At 38.4% G+C, this 15,058-nt stretch overlaps 1 protein-coding gene across 10 annotated transcripts in view; it reads right to left on the bottom strand.

Moving 5' to 3' along the window:
* The window catches only part of RASAL2 (RAS protein activator like 2), a 265,824-nt gene that overhangs the window by 63,731 nt on the left and 187,035 nt on the right, over positions 1-15,058 (bottom strand). For 9 of the 10 annotated variants that reach the window (XM_033092539.1, XM_033092540.1, XM_033092541.1 and 6 more), the window contains one exon: positions 10,714-10,820. In XM_033092539.1, coding sequence (XP_032948430.1) covers positions 10,714-10,820 — 107 coding nt within the window. Of the gene's footprint in view, positions 1-10,713; positions 10,821-11,604; positions 11,787-15,058 lie in introns of those variants that run through there. The other variant, XM_033092542.1, reaches the window with a different exon arrangement.

Below are 15,058 nucleotides of genomic sequence, written 5' to 3'. Positions count from 1 at the left end.
AACTTTAAAAAAATCAAACGTTTATTATTTTCTTTCTGCAATACAAACGGATTGTGCTGCGTACCCTCTCAGGTACATACATCCCATTCTAGAGACCACCAGCTAGAATATCACAGGCCAGGGAAGGCACCTATATAAATAATGAGCCTACAATACAATCATGTTAGTACAATGATGGATGAATGCACACTCCTGTGGAAGGACAAGGAAGGTCAAGGCTAACGTTGCCTACAGGAGGTAGGGAGACACTGGAGCTGAGTTTTAAAGGATGAGAATAAATTTAGGAAGCACAGAAGGTTGTCTTTCTAGGCAGAAACGTGCAAAGATACCTGAGAAAACTTGTTTGGAGAACTCTTCAGTTTGGGAAAGTCGGAGCACTCTAAGTTGGGAGTCTTAGAGAGCTGGTGACGGGGAGACTACTGGGTATTAGGAAATGAGATCGGACCAGACAATGAAAGACTTTCTGTAGCAAGTTAACTTTGGTTTTTATCATCCTGTAAAACATGAGTTACGCCCAAAAGCTTTCAGCAGTTGACTGATGCTTTTTGAAGGCAACAGAAGCTTGGTCTAAAGACATTCAAATGAGGGGAAGGAGGAAGGGCGAGAAAGAGGAGAATGGAAAGAACCCTGTGTGCAAGGCAAATACAGTGGTACAAAATCTGGCCCTGTCCGTGGGTGTGGGACCATAGAGAGCTACTAAAATACCTTCAGCGAGGGAGAGTCAGGTGATGATCAGGTCTAGGATTTACAGAGAGCACTCTGGCCGCAGCGTGAAGGTTAAGGGTCAGGGAGGAACTGGAGGCCAGGAGATGAGTTAAAGTCCCTACCAAAGTACTAGATGGGGCCAGCGACCTATTTGGAGAGGCTCAGTGCAAAACGCAAGGCCCTTGTGCAAAAGGCAGGAAAACAGTGCCACGAAAGATACTAAAACAGAACACTTTTCCTTTCTTCAGCAGTCTCTCTCTCCACCTGCCATCGTATTTTTAATTTGCTATTTAATGTCATGGTCCCTCAGGCACCAGGGCAAGTACAGACCTTCATACTTGGGCCCCAGCCCGTGACTCACTATGTGGGTGGCCCACTGGCTGCCAGGTCGCTCCTCCCCAGCCACCAAATCCATGTGCCATGCCTTGGCCTAGGGCAGGGAAGTTAAGCCAGGCTTCTAAGTTAAGCCTTTCCATGGCTGTCACTGCAACTCCCCGGGTACCTGGATTGGGGATGGGCAAGAGGCTTGCCCGAACTGAGCTGTGGCCTCTGGTCACCTGCCAGATACCAGGGAAACTGACAGGCAGAGGCAAGGACGGCCCTGCCAAGCCCTTCTCTGAGACTCCGCAGGTTGCACAGCCTGCCCCCATCTTTCTTATGCCTGAGCACTGGTCCTTGTCAGGGTCGGAGAGTGACAGCTGTGGCTGGGTGAGGCAGAGGGTGGAGGCTGGCTGGGGTCTCAGGGGAAGGGATGGGGCCAGTGTAGAATCCACCCCAGGGAGGCAGCAGGAGGTGGGGCCGTGCCTTGGCTTCAAGTTTGTGCACATGCTAATTGTTCCATTGGACTTCACTGAAGAAACACAAATCCAAAGATGAGTCATTGAGAATTCTGAGGTGGCTACCGGAGTATTGAACTCCAGGCACTGGTCTCATGCTCATGAAGCCAGGCCTGGTACTGGTTCAGGGGAAGAATAACAGGCACTGATAATTCAAGTCAGTAAGTGGCAGCGGGGCTGGGAAAGAGCGAATGGATGAATCTAAAGAGAGGCAAAGAAGAGCTGATGACTGAATTTGGGAGGAAAGAGAATAAAATATGATGGCTCTTAGGTTTTTGGCTCTGGGCATTGAAGAAATCTGTAGTATTATCAAGTTACAAGTTCAGGGGGAAAATAGTCTGTGGGAAAAACATAAGTGAATACCGTTTGGGGCAAGCTGAATATAAATTACTATGGGACATCAGAACTAAGTGTTAATAGAATAGAGAGGACTGTTTATAAGAAGATTCTCCAGAACAACATTGCTCTCTATTTCCTGATGTGTTGGTCATTAATTTCATTGCTATCCAATAATAAAAAGATCTTTCTAATATGAAAATCTCAGCATTATCCCATTAAATCAGCTCACATATAAAACATCTTACAAGAATACTGAGGCAGAGGTGGACTATATACAAAATGAAAAAGGTCAAGCAGTTTATTTAATAGACATGAACTTATGAAAGAGATTATAAAGTATACTATGTCAGATATGAATAACTCTTCAGGTGGGAAAACTCACAAAAATTAAAAAATCTTCCATATATATGACTGTCATAATTTGCTTTTTTCTTTCAAAACCAAATGTCATGCTTCCTATGGCTATATGCTTGAATAAACATGTATGGAACTATGTTCCTTATTAACAGGCAAAATTATGGTAGTTTGGATAAAAATACAAATATGCAAAGTGTCAGTAATGAGCATCTAAAATAAAAGTATAGCAAATAAGCAGCCAATATATAATGAAACACATTTTGTTATTGTTTTCCCTCATCAAATATATTTTATTTAACTCAATATATCCAAAATACGATTTCAATTTGCAATCAATATTAAGACGTATTCAGACATCTTCTTTTTTCCCCAAGTTTTCTTTTAAATAGCTTTAACATATAGTTCACATACCATCAAATTCCCCCTTTTCAAGTATACTATTTAGTGGTTGTTGAATATTCAAAAGGTTGCACAAGGTGCACCACAGCCTAATGCCAGAACAGTTTCATCATTCCCAAAATATACTCTACTATGAGCAGTCACAAGCCCCTCCAACCTCTGGTAACCGCCAATCTACTTTCTTTCTCTATGCATTTGCCTATTCTGGACATTTCATATGAATAAAATCATATAATATGAGGCGGTTGTGTCTGGCTTCATTCATTTAGCATAATGGTTTCAAGGTTCATCCATGTTTTAGCAATGTATCAATACTTCACTCTTTTTAAGGTGGAATAATACTCCACTGTATGGACAGACCACATTTTATACGTCCGTCCTTCAGCCAATGGACATTTGGGTTGTGTCTACTTTTTAGCTATCACAAATAAAGCTGCTATGAATATTCATGTACAGGATTTTGTGTGAATACATGTCTTTGATTTTATTCGTATATACCTGGAAGTAGAATTGCTGTATCATGTGGTAACTCTATGTTTAACCTTTTGAGGAGCTGTCAGTCTGTTTTCTAAAGTGTCTGCATCATTTTACATTCCCTCCAGCAACATATTAGGGATCTAATTTTTCCATATCCTTGTCAACACTTATTATTGTCTCTCTTTTTGATTATAGCCATCCTGGTGTGTATGAAGTGGTAGGTGTTCACTATGGCTTTGATTTGCATTTCCCTAATGACTCATGATGTTGAACATCTTTTCATATTTGTATTGGCCATTTGTATATCTTCTTTGGAGAAATGTCTATTTGAATCCTTTCAGAGCCTTTTCTTTTCATAGCTACCTCAACAGTAGGACAAAAAAATTGTAGCGATATTTTAACCAAATAATCCCCTTGGAATGAAGTTCGTTTAAAATGAAATTAGCAGATGGTTAATATAAGACAAACAAAGCATTTAAAAATCCAGTGGAATGGTACTGGCATTAGTTATAGAATTAAAGGGCCTGATGGTAGGAAGACACCTCAGGGGTATTACAGATCACTGGCAATGCTTGTACCTTGCTGAGTATAGGTATAGCTGAGAAGTACAAAAATACCTTTCTGGAAAGCTAATCCTAGCAAAATCAAGAAGTTGGCAGGGTTTCCTTTCTATATCTGTAGCTTTCGAACATCTGTGGAAGAGGAGAGCATCTGATACCAGTTCTACTTAGTGGCTAATTATATGCCCCCTTAAGTGGGCACTATCCTTTCAAAACGTTTCTCTCCAATAGTGAAAGGAAAGGTGTGAAGCCTCTGTTAGCCCATTAAAGCAGAAGAAAAATATCTGTGCTTTGAAGAAGAGGGGCTTCTACTACACTGTCCAGAAGAATGAGCTGTAAGTGAGCTCATCCCGTCCTCTCTCTCCAACAGCCCTCATCTCCTGGGCAGGATCAGTTGGAATATCCACTAGTTAGCAATGCTGCAAACCTATTTCTAAGAATAGCCACAGATTGAAAAGGGTTTCCGTCATTCTTTGATTCTTTCAAGTTTAGAATCTTGGCAATATTCCCTGCCATGTACTTTCCTCCAGGTTTTTGCTATCGCCTTTCTCCCCCTTACGGGGTCATATCTAATCTTAGTCCTTTTTTCCCTGCTCCAAATTTTATATTTTCTAGGATATTTATCATTAAAAGATTTTAAAATTACACCCATTCTGATTACAAAATGATTTAAAGGTATAGTTAATATTTAATATTTTCAGACTATAACTTTTCTTTTCTGACATCCTTATCTTTATTACATTATTTTTACTTCTGGTAGTAATATTTTCACAGATGTATAATATGAATATATATTCATATATTAATATTCATACATATTTGAATATAAATATACCCTTTATTAAACGAGGTATCACTGCAGGGTGATCCTATTATAGATTTTAACTCCATGTAGATGGTCAGTAAAGAGAAGGAGGAAAGATGGATATAGAATATTTAAGCAGTAGAGGACAGAACTTTTAAGTGTCCTGAAATACAATAGCAATGAGAATACAAAAATTGAAATAGTATTGTGCTATGAATTCAGATTTATTATTTCACCCCAAATACTGAGATTCTTAGGCTGGCCAGAGGTCACCATGCCACAAATAAGGCAAGTATTCTGTAACTGTAGACTGGTCATCTGAACTGCCTGTGGCAAATCCTTAGAAGGGCAACTAATATACACGCAGCAACTGGTTTGTGAACAAGAGCAGGCCACTGAGACAATGCCAGTTACTGTCTCAGTTTCTTATGCAAACTTGAAAGGACAGAAGAAAGCACTGATGTCTGCAGAGAAGACACTGACTAAAATGAGTCCCTAATATTTCAACCAATCGTTTAGATGAAGAGTTCTCAACCCTGGCTAGAATCTTCTGGGAAGTTTTAAAAAATATATACAGGAGATTAGGTTCTAGTCCATCCAGAGATTTTGATTTAACTGCTTAGAAGTGGAGCCCGGGCGGGCATTGGTATTTTCTTTTTTTTAAGTTCCTTGGATGGTTATGAGGTATAGCCAGAGTGGTAAACCACTGGTTTGGACGATGAACAATTTCTGGTCTCTATTAAGTGGGCATGAAGCTTGGTGTCTCTTTTGAACTTAGAAAAACAAAGATCTCATTGAGGATCGTATTGATCTTACTGAGGATTCTATTCGAAACACAGACCAATACCCACTGAGCCTGATATCTTGATACTTGAGAAAAGATGTAACATTTCTTTTTACACATGAACTTAGTCTACATTTATTACTCCAAAGCTTTATTCCTCCTAAAAATTATCCAAAGGTTTCATCTTCTGACAGTCCTGTATCTAGGACGCATACCTGATTGGGAACGCTCAGGTGTCACTGTGACAAGAACGAGGGAGGCTTACACAGAAATAGTCAGCTACCGCGTTAGTTCAACTATGCTTCTGGTTGTCTTGGCGTGTATTTCAGGGCCTGAATTCTTTCAGAGCCAAGCTCAAAGCTAATACAAACGAAGCAGCTGTGGCTGCATTGTGTTATATTCACACGGAAGGCCAAGTCAGACCACTGTGTTATGGAAATGAGAACACAAAGCCGAGCACCTGGCCCGGAACACAAGCAGCTTTCTTTCAGCCAAAACCAAACTGATGGGCTCGGCTAAGGAGACATAATATAAAAAGCATAAATATCTACAGTCACTTTATATGTAGGATATGAAAGAAAGAAGGCTGCTCCAAAAACTCAGGCAACCTGAAACAAATACACAATTATAAGATGTGATCCTTTTCCCTTTCTGAATCAAATGTAAGTACCTGGATAACTTTTCACTAATTTACTCATTTCTTCCTAATAGCCCCGTAATATCATTTATGTGTAGTTTTAACAATGTATAAGGCACAGAACGAATGTCTTATTTAAAGAAAAACACAAATATGACCAAGGTAAAAAGACTAGCAGAATGCTAAAGAAAAAAATGAAAAATGGGATCTTTAAAAAGAGGCAAAAACTATTCAAATGACGAAAACTGTTCTTGAAGAATCTAATAGTCCAAACTCAGATTTGCAAAAACATTGGGAGCTTATACATATGTATGACACCTAAAGGGCGCAAAGAAATATCCACAGAAACAAATTATTAAATAAAGAAATCTATCGAGTTTCACTTCCCAATATAAATAGATACACTATATACATAAAATACCATAGCCCTGAATTCCAAATATAAATTGAAATCTCTTTTTCCTCTTTGTTGAGGAAAAAAATATAACTATTCTGCACAGGTACACTCATTCATTCCAAATGATCTCTTAGTGGTTATTAAATGGTTTAGTAATCCATTTGACTAGAAACATCACCAGTCATACCACGAGAATAAGTGCGAGAGATACTCAATTCTGGTCCTTCAATAATTCATGTGTATTTTGTCCATTCATGTGTATTTGTTGAGTGTTTACTATGTGCAAGGTAGTATGTTAGGCACCGGGGTAGCAACAAAGATGAGTAGATGAGATATTCATTGTCTAATGAGGAACACAGATCCACAAATATAGTTTTGATCCACAGTCAGGAATCTGCATATGTGAAGGGCTACCTTAAGTTATACATGGATATTCAACCTCGGGGGCGGTGGGCGGCCCTAACCGCCACATCGTTCAAGGATTAATTGTAACTGCAATTGGAATTAAGGTGAAGAAATATGGAGAGTGGAGGAAGAACAGAAAACTATCCTTTAGATCTCTGCTTTTTCTTATGGCTATGATTAGATAAAAGTACAAATATATTTGAACAATCTTAAAATCCAAGTCCTTGCCTTAACCGATAGGCTCAGTGGCCCTATAAGTTCCCTCTTTCACTTCTTATGTCCTTATTTTTAAACTTACTGACTCTATTGTGTACCGCCTGCATAAAGACGGCTTACACTGAGTAAGGAAACACAGGAACACACTGCTTTACTGGTCATGTATTTGAAGTCTTTAACAATCCAACTGGGGGGGGATGAGGAGGATACACAAAGGTTTTGAGCTTCCCTGCTTTGGCTCCTTTCTGCCTCACCCAGCAGCAGCCAGTGGGACAGAAGCAACTCGCTCACACTGGCTTCTGCTGGGTCTCCCTGAAGCTAACTGCTGCTCTGGAACCATCAGCAGTGTTAGCTGGTAGCCAGGGATGGGTGCTGTGCTGGCCCTGCATTGATAGCTGGTCCCTTACCCATCACCCTGAGTGACAGCAAGAGGAAAAAGAGTCACTCGGGGAGGAGTCAAGTAATTTACCAATGCTTCACAGTATTCATACAACTTGGTTTAGCTTTTGAGCCATTTCAATGAACACGTCTCTAATGCTTTAGTGGCCAGCAAATTTTAGTTAAACTTGACAAACAAGCCCACTCACGGTCTTCTTTCAACCTATCTTTCCAGCCTTCTCTCTCATGATTTTTGCCTACACTCTTTTCGATTCATGACCCCCTGAATCTTTTCCATATTCCCTGGAAGCAGTAGTCACCTTGTGAAACGTGTCTTTTCCAAAATGCTCTTCCTTCAGCCTGGAAGAGTCTTTTTCCCTTTTATTTTCATTCAGCCTTTGGAACTCAGCTCAAATACTGCCTCCCCGGCAAAGCCTTAGCTTCCACAGCGCCTAGTGAAAAACTCGTGTCACCATGCTTATCTACTTCCTTATGCATCTGGCCATTGTTCTGTCTCTTGCTACTAGACTTTAAGTTCTCTGGGAGTGGAAAATTCTGCTGTGTTCATTTCTGTTTTCCCTAGCACCAAGTATAGTGCCAAGAAAGTATCAATAACTGGTGAATCACCAATACTTTGCCCAAAGTAAGCATTCAATAAGTGCGTCGTTGTCAATTGCTTCAGTCAAAGCTTGCTTTATCTGCTCTCCGTAAGCCTGAAAATGGAGCTGGGCAGAATAAGGCCCTTTGGAGAGGCCACTGCTAGCTCCTTTTCTAGTCCACCTGCTGAGTGGTGAACCTGCTGTCCACCAAAGCAAAGCCACCTGCACTCTAGAACCACAGGTACTTATGCTTAAGTCTCACTTCTGCCCCCTCGTGAAGTGGACATGGAAATGACCTTCTCTGAGACACTATACAAGTAACTTGAAAGTTAAGTATCTCAAAGTTTGGTTCCTTTCTGTACTGCTTTCCCATATTCAGAGAGTCTATTGTGATATGAATTACAGAAGTATTCTGCGTTGATTTGAAAACACACTTTTTATTGGCAGTACATTTAAGTGGTATAAGTCACATTAGCTATCGGTATTACAAGAAAATTAAAAAACTACAATGTACTTCTACAGATATCCAAGTACTGCAGTACGTCATTTAGCCAGCCTATTATGGTTTCTCTTAAAAGAATATAAATTATTTATCCAGCATTATCAAAGAATGAGGTACTTCACAAACCACATTTTTCTGATAACAAGTTTTATAAGCATCACATGTCTTCCAGATTTTAAATATTCTCAATGGATATATATCATCCAATATTATACAGTTCCACTTTTTAAAAAGCCCAGCACAACAGATATAATTTCACTTTTTCTGGATGATACAGGATCCTTATTGTCAATGGCAATTACTCTACTATCCATCCTGTAATACCCTTAAGGGCTGTTGATAAATGTAAGGCTATCTGCCTTTATCCTAAGTGGATTCAGATTGTTTTTATGATTCTGCAACCAGTGTTCAAGGATTGATGGTTCTTTTTCAAACAATTGTCTAGGTGAGGCCTTTGAACGGTTCAATTCTCCCGGAGAGTAAATGCATGGGCTCTGTGACTGCAGTTTAGCCAAAGGCCTCTTCTTTCCCTCAATAGTTCTACATCCACGAGGTGGCTGAGATTGTTAGGAGACTAACAACTGAGTAAGTGGTGGGTTAGTAGTGCTAGCCTTCAAGCATGTGCATCATTGGTTGATTACTTTTACTCAAGAATAATTAATCTTATTAGTAAGGCAAAAAAGTTATACTAGCTGCCAGCTTACTATTTAAGTATTGATTAAAATTGTTGTTTCTAATTAATTCAAATTTTAAAAGCCCAGCCACGAACTTCAGATTCAATTTAAGAAGTACTTCAATGTTACCATCTAGCAGAGGGATATTCTTTCAGTTATTGACTTAAAAAAACTTAAGAATTCATCATTTTATTTTAGCATGATGGTAAGAAAACTTCAAATTCTAACTCAATCCCTTTTTGTCAAACTCTGTATATGAATAGTTAGTTTCAGTATATTTTATCTCTGTTTCATCAGGAAAACAAGGAGAGGGGAGAAGAAAAAATGCTTTTTTTCACTTATGAAAGAATTTTGAAAAATAGGTAGCTATGTCTGTGGAACAAAGAAATTTAGTAAAATGCATGAAATCTGGTATTTTTAAATTCCTGTCATAATTTGGATATTAATCCAAATTTGCTTGTGATAATTAAAAATGAGAAAATTTGTAAAACTTTGAAAGGTCACAGTAACAGATATCCACAAACTCTACAAGGCACTAAAATATAATAAGGAGAAATCTTGCTCCTCACGGTTAATCCAAAATAAAACATTCATTTTGGTTAACTTACAAAGGAATACCTACTTATGTATCTCAAAATATCAGTTCTACTTAAAAGGTTATCCCAACTTAAAAAAAAAAAAAAACTATTGAAATAAATAAAGAATACAACATATTAACTTGGCTAAATTAAAAGAAAAAAAATCTCATTTTTTCACACAGAAAAATCTATTTCTACTTTATACTGTTTTCTATTGTACCCATAATAATGATCAACTTCATGAAAGTTTAAAAAAACAAATTTTTAATAAACTGATATGATTAGGAAGTTAAGTATATTTCCTGTTCAATAAACAAAGAAAGTAGATGAATTAATATCTGGGTTACTCAGCGTTATATTGGAGGGTCCAAACCAGGCCTGCAACTGGTGGTCAGCTGACCTGATCACTGATGGCTTTCCCATCTCAGCACTGGATTTATGCTGGTTCTCAGTACTGCCTAGTCAGTTTAAGCAGTATTTTAAACTGGGCTATTTCCCCCAGGGTATTTCTTAAGCACTTAAATGGTCATCTAAAAGATGACTTAAGCAAAGCACAGGTCAGATTTCAGGATTAGAAGTCACTATTGTCCAATTCTCTGACGATTTGCTCTGCAAATTTATGAGTCTCAACATTTTCTACTTGTGTTCCAGCTGTGTGGGTGTGAGGGGAGAGCGTGGAATCACACCCCATTTCAAAAAAAAAAAAAAAAAAATCCCACCAAGCATTTTTACAGAGTTGTGATAGGTTTTGGCTAGTAACTTTTGATAAAAGGGCATCCTGCAAAGATTTGCACTCTGTAGTATAGAGGAACTTGAATTTCTTGTATTTAGTTATATATTTTAGAAATACTCCACAAATAAAAATAATATTCCCTAAAACCTTACACGGAAAGTAGTGGACATTAGCCACAGTTAATCTATATACGTTGATAACACTGTCCTCTAACCTAAGTATGGCAAAGAAATTCTTGAGGAGCAAAATGGTTTGATTCCTTAGTAACTGTCTCTAAGTATGAGAAGAAAGGAGAAAAGTAAAATCTTCTTTTAGAGAAGAGAAACACTTACTGGGACTTTGAAGGGTGAGGTATTTGCAGTGTCCATGGAGTTGGGTTTCTCTGATGTGCTGGTCCCTGAGATACTCCGCCTGCGGGGGGATCTTTCTGCCGGCACCTCTGGGAAAAGAAGAAAGAAATATCATTAAAAACCCAAATTTTAAAATCTTTCATTAAACTGTAAAATTATGATACCCCCCACTCCCCCCAAAAAAAATCAGTTTGCTTTAAAGGTGCATTACATTCTATAGCCACATAATTTGTCTCTTTATCTCTGGTGTTTGAACAATCAAGACACTAGGGGATGGTCACAGTTAAGAATCTGCTTTGTGTGACAGCTTATGTCTTTATCTGTGCACATATAGAACATAATTTCCTCTGAGTTATATTTAATATCTGTAAGTTCACTTAATATTTGCATCTCAGTGTATGAATCGACTTTTCTATTTGTCAGCAATATAGGAGTTAATAGAATCCAATGAATTTTTGATATTCTTGTGAACAAAATATAGTCTAGTGTTGCACATGATTTGACAGTTTGCACAAAGGTCAAAGTTCAGTTTGGTGCAGATAAGATGATTCACCAGACTGCAACCAAAGGGCCATGAGAAAACTGAAAGCTGCTGCCAGGAGAAAATAACATATATGCTTATGCAGATATAAAAATAGATCAGCTTCTCCTTGTTCTGGCAATATGACCTCACTAAGATCTTACTCTGGAATCCTAAATCTGCTCAAACTACCTAACAAGCTTCAGATTTTGCACATAATGTAATAATTTCCAGTTTAATTACTATACACTATATTAAGGCTAAATTTAAATTTTTTCAGTGATATACATATATATGCATATATATGCACATACACACACGCACACATAGATAGATATATACATATTTTATACCTTTATCACAACTGCTTCCCATCTCCACTTCAACTGACAGACATATAGGAATCCAGCTTCTCAGATAACATTAGATAATCTCAACATGAACAAGAAAAAGAAAAACCACATCCTAAAAAAAGTATTCTGTATTATCTTCCGGATCTCAAAAAATAAGGAGTAAACTGTGACTCCGGAGACTGACATTTTGATTCCTGCTGTTCTCCCTTTAAAACATAGATGCAGTTTAAACTTCCATTTCTGGCCTCCTGGCCACTGGGATCCGTGCTACTTCCACTTAAGAGAAAGCGTTTTTTTTCTCTCGCTCCCTCCCTGTGTCTTGCTCTTCCCCCTCCCTCCCTACAGCTTGCAGAGAGAGCAAGCGAGAAAGACACACACAGAACTGCAGCTATTCAATCAATCGCTCCCACTGCACATTCTCATTAGTTACTTTCAGGCTATTAGCAGACGCCCAACCACTGCCTCCCGTCAGTTACAGAAAATTTTACTGTATTACACTAATCTGCAGCAAGAAAAAACATTTACTGAAATTTATATTCTGCCAGTGCCAAAAGGACACCATTTTACACAGACCCGGTAATGCACACAAATCAATCCCGCCTATGAAAATCCAACTGGAAGCGCCTACCCTATTACTGTCTTTGCATGTGGAACACTGATTTTCTTTCCATGACCTAAACATCTTCTCTGTGACATCTTGACTAGTAAGACATAAGCCAAATTGCAACATTCCCAATGACAGAGAGGTTGACACATAGCGTCTTACATGCCTGCAGTACAAGAAAGTTCCATGCTATTATTGTTTTAAAATCATGGCCAATAACTGTAAGTCTCTCAAGCGTGCACTAACCATCAGTGCTTAAATGAGACTTAGTGCACAAAGCTATTGTCAGAATTAGGCAGACATGACTTCTAGGGCACATTTCTAAAAAAATGGCAGTGTAATTAGCTAAAATTCATGGGAATGGCACAAAGCACTGAACAGTTTGTCAAAGCACATTGAACAAGACCTTCAGACTTCAGGAACATGACTTTAAAGAGTGATTACCCAAGTTAGGCAAGTCTATATGGGGGGAGGCAGGTGGGCAGAGGGGGTGGGGAAAGTAGAAGATAACCTCATCTTTCCTCTGATAAATACCTACAATTAGAAAGTATAGGAGACAATATTAGAATAGAATATATTTTAATCTCAGAATAATTGATGGAGAAACCAAATTGGGAGAAAAAGAAGTTCCATTAGCATGGATAAAATGATCTAGTGAACAGTTTTCCTTAATTTGCATTGTTCTGGCTAAGGAAAAAAAAAAGAAACTTATTTCCTTACTTTCTTCCAAACGTCTAATTTTAATTTGCAGGCATATGAACTCATTAAATAAATATATTCCAATATTTTTAACTATTTGGAAATTACATTGGCTAAAATGAGGAACCACATTTCAAACTATAACAAATACATTATTTGTTGTACTTTTTTTTTCACTTTTTGATTCTCTTTCTATATAAAAACAAACAAAAAACCTGCAACTCTGATGTAACTTAAAGACTGTTACTGGGTTCAAAAAGAAGAAATTACATTATTCTTGCAGTATGAACAATTGCTAACAGGAAGAGAAAAGAAAGGATACAAAATAAGCCACATCAACTAGTATTAGGTTGGTGCAAAAGTAATTGCAGTTTAAAAGGTTAAAAATAAATGCAAAAACTGCGATTACTTTTGCACCAACCTAGTAGTATAAGAGGAAGAAGTCTCCACTTCTTGACCTTCTCAGCCCCCACAACAATGTACCGATGCAAAAAAGGCCTCTGAATATCCAGGTTGTTTGCTTCTCAGAAGATTCACAACTATTTCAAAGCTGAGAGAAGAATATATAACCGAAGAAACACTGTCTACTTTGAAATAGGGTAGCAGCATCAACAAGAGCAGAATTAACAACTTGCTGGGTTAATCACAGGTAGGCCTGCATATTAAACTGGTCCAGCTACTTTTAACTTTAAATCTCCACGCAGAAAGAAAAGCTGCTACTATGCTCTTCAAGCTACATTTCTGCTGAGTTGGAAGGAAAATCTATAGTGGTTACAGTAGGCCCGGATTAGACAGCTCTCTCCCCTCCCCCCACTCACGTTACATGCTATCTCATTATTTTCACCTACTGTAAAAATTAACGCTCCTTTCATAGCCACAACATTTAATTATAGTCATATTAAAATATGCTCATTCCATACGACTGAGACAAGAGACATATAATATATTTCAGTAGATAAAGTCTGATGAAACTATTCTGTTCACTTTCTCTCATCGTGTAAAAATAATATTTATCTTCGGATTGAAAGGCAAAAAGAGTTATAAAAAGCCTGGTTAAGTTTTAAACTTATCTCTTTGTTTCCTTTGTCACTGGGTATGAACTGAGTTGAGGTGACAACTCATAATAATGAGAGAGAACCTCCAATCCAGCTCTACACAGAATGATGTATTAAAGAGAACATTTGGGTGCTTTCCTGAGCAGCCCTAGCAACTATCTGCGTGCCTGTGTGAGCCATTTCACCTTTCCTGCTCTGGTCTTCATTATAAACTGGTTATTCAGACCAACCAGGGATGAAGACATGATGAATGAGTTCACAGGCTTTGATGTAATATTAGCACTTTGAAGAAAGGGGCTCTCTAAATCCAAAGTGTAGTGTTATAATGTCGTTTCCTCGACATACACATTTTCCTCTATGTCAATGTGCTTTCTTTGAAAAGTGTGACAAAGAATTTGATAACTGGATCATTATAGGGGCAAAGGAACTTTGGGTGCCTGTTCAGCAAACAGAACTCAACCTCTGCCTTCAGAACCTAGAAGTGTGTTCACGGCCTTTAGTTCATCTGTCAGGAAGCAAATGTGGAAAAGCGTTTCAGGAGGGAAAAAAGGGTAAGACTGTGAAGGAGGTGAAGAGGTATAGTAATTTCAACACAGTCTATACAGTGAACAGGTAGTTGCCTTGAGAAGGTGAGTGAGAGGCAATACTCAGGGAAGCAAGGAAGTCAGCCTTGCAGACCTCTCAGGGAGGACTCTGCGGCAGAGGGAAGTCCCACACAAAGCTTCCAGGGGAAAGCAGCAGCAGGCAGTGGGCTCGTGTCAGTGACCGGGACAAATTGTAGCTTGTAGGGCCTGCACCTAAGGACTTCAGCTTTGCGCTCGAAAGAAAAGCACCATACACTTCACAGGAAGTACAAATCACACAGACACCCTATGGACAGCACTTACTGGCACTTTCTTAATTGTTTTCCTTTGAGGAGTTTGAATAATGAATGTGATTGAAAGAATTCTGGAATATTATGTTTGGATGAGAGTAAAGGGCAATGTTTATCCCATATGTTTGATATACATAAATGTTTCACTAGCAGTTAGGTTCCAAAACCCTCTGAAATATTAATTGAGAAAGGTACGTATTTAACGTCACTATATAGAAGAGC

This window comes from Rhinolophus ferrumequinum, chromosome 22, assembly GCF_004115265.2.
Source record: "Rhinolophus ferrumequinum isolate MPI-CBG mRhiFer1 chromosome 22, mRhiFer1_v1.p, whole genome shotgun sequence".
NCBI classification, from domain to species: Eukaryota; Metazoa; Chordata; class Mammalia; order Chiroptera; family Rhinolophidae; genus Rhinolophus; species Rhinolophus ferrumequinum.
The sequence above is the reverse complement of the archived record's forward strand: the minus strand, read 5'-3'. Positions and strand labels throughout refer to the sequence as shown.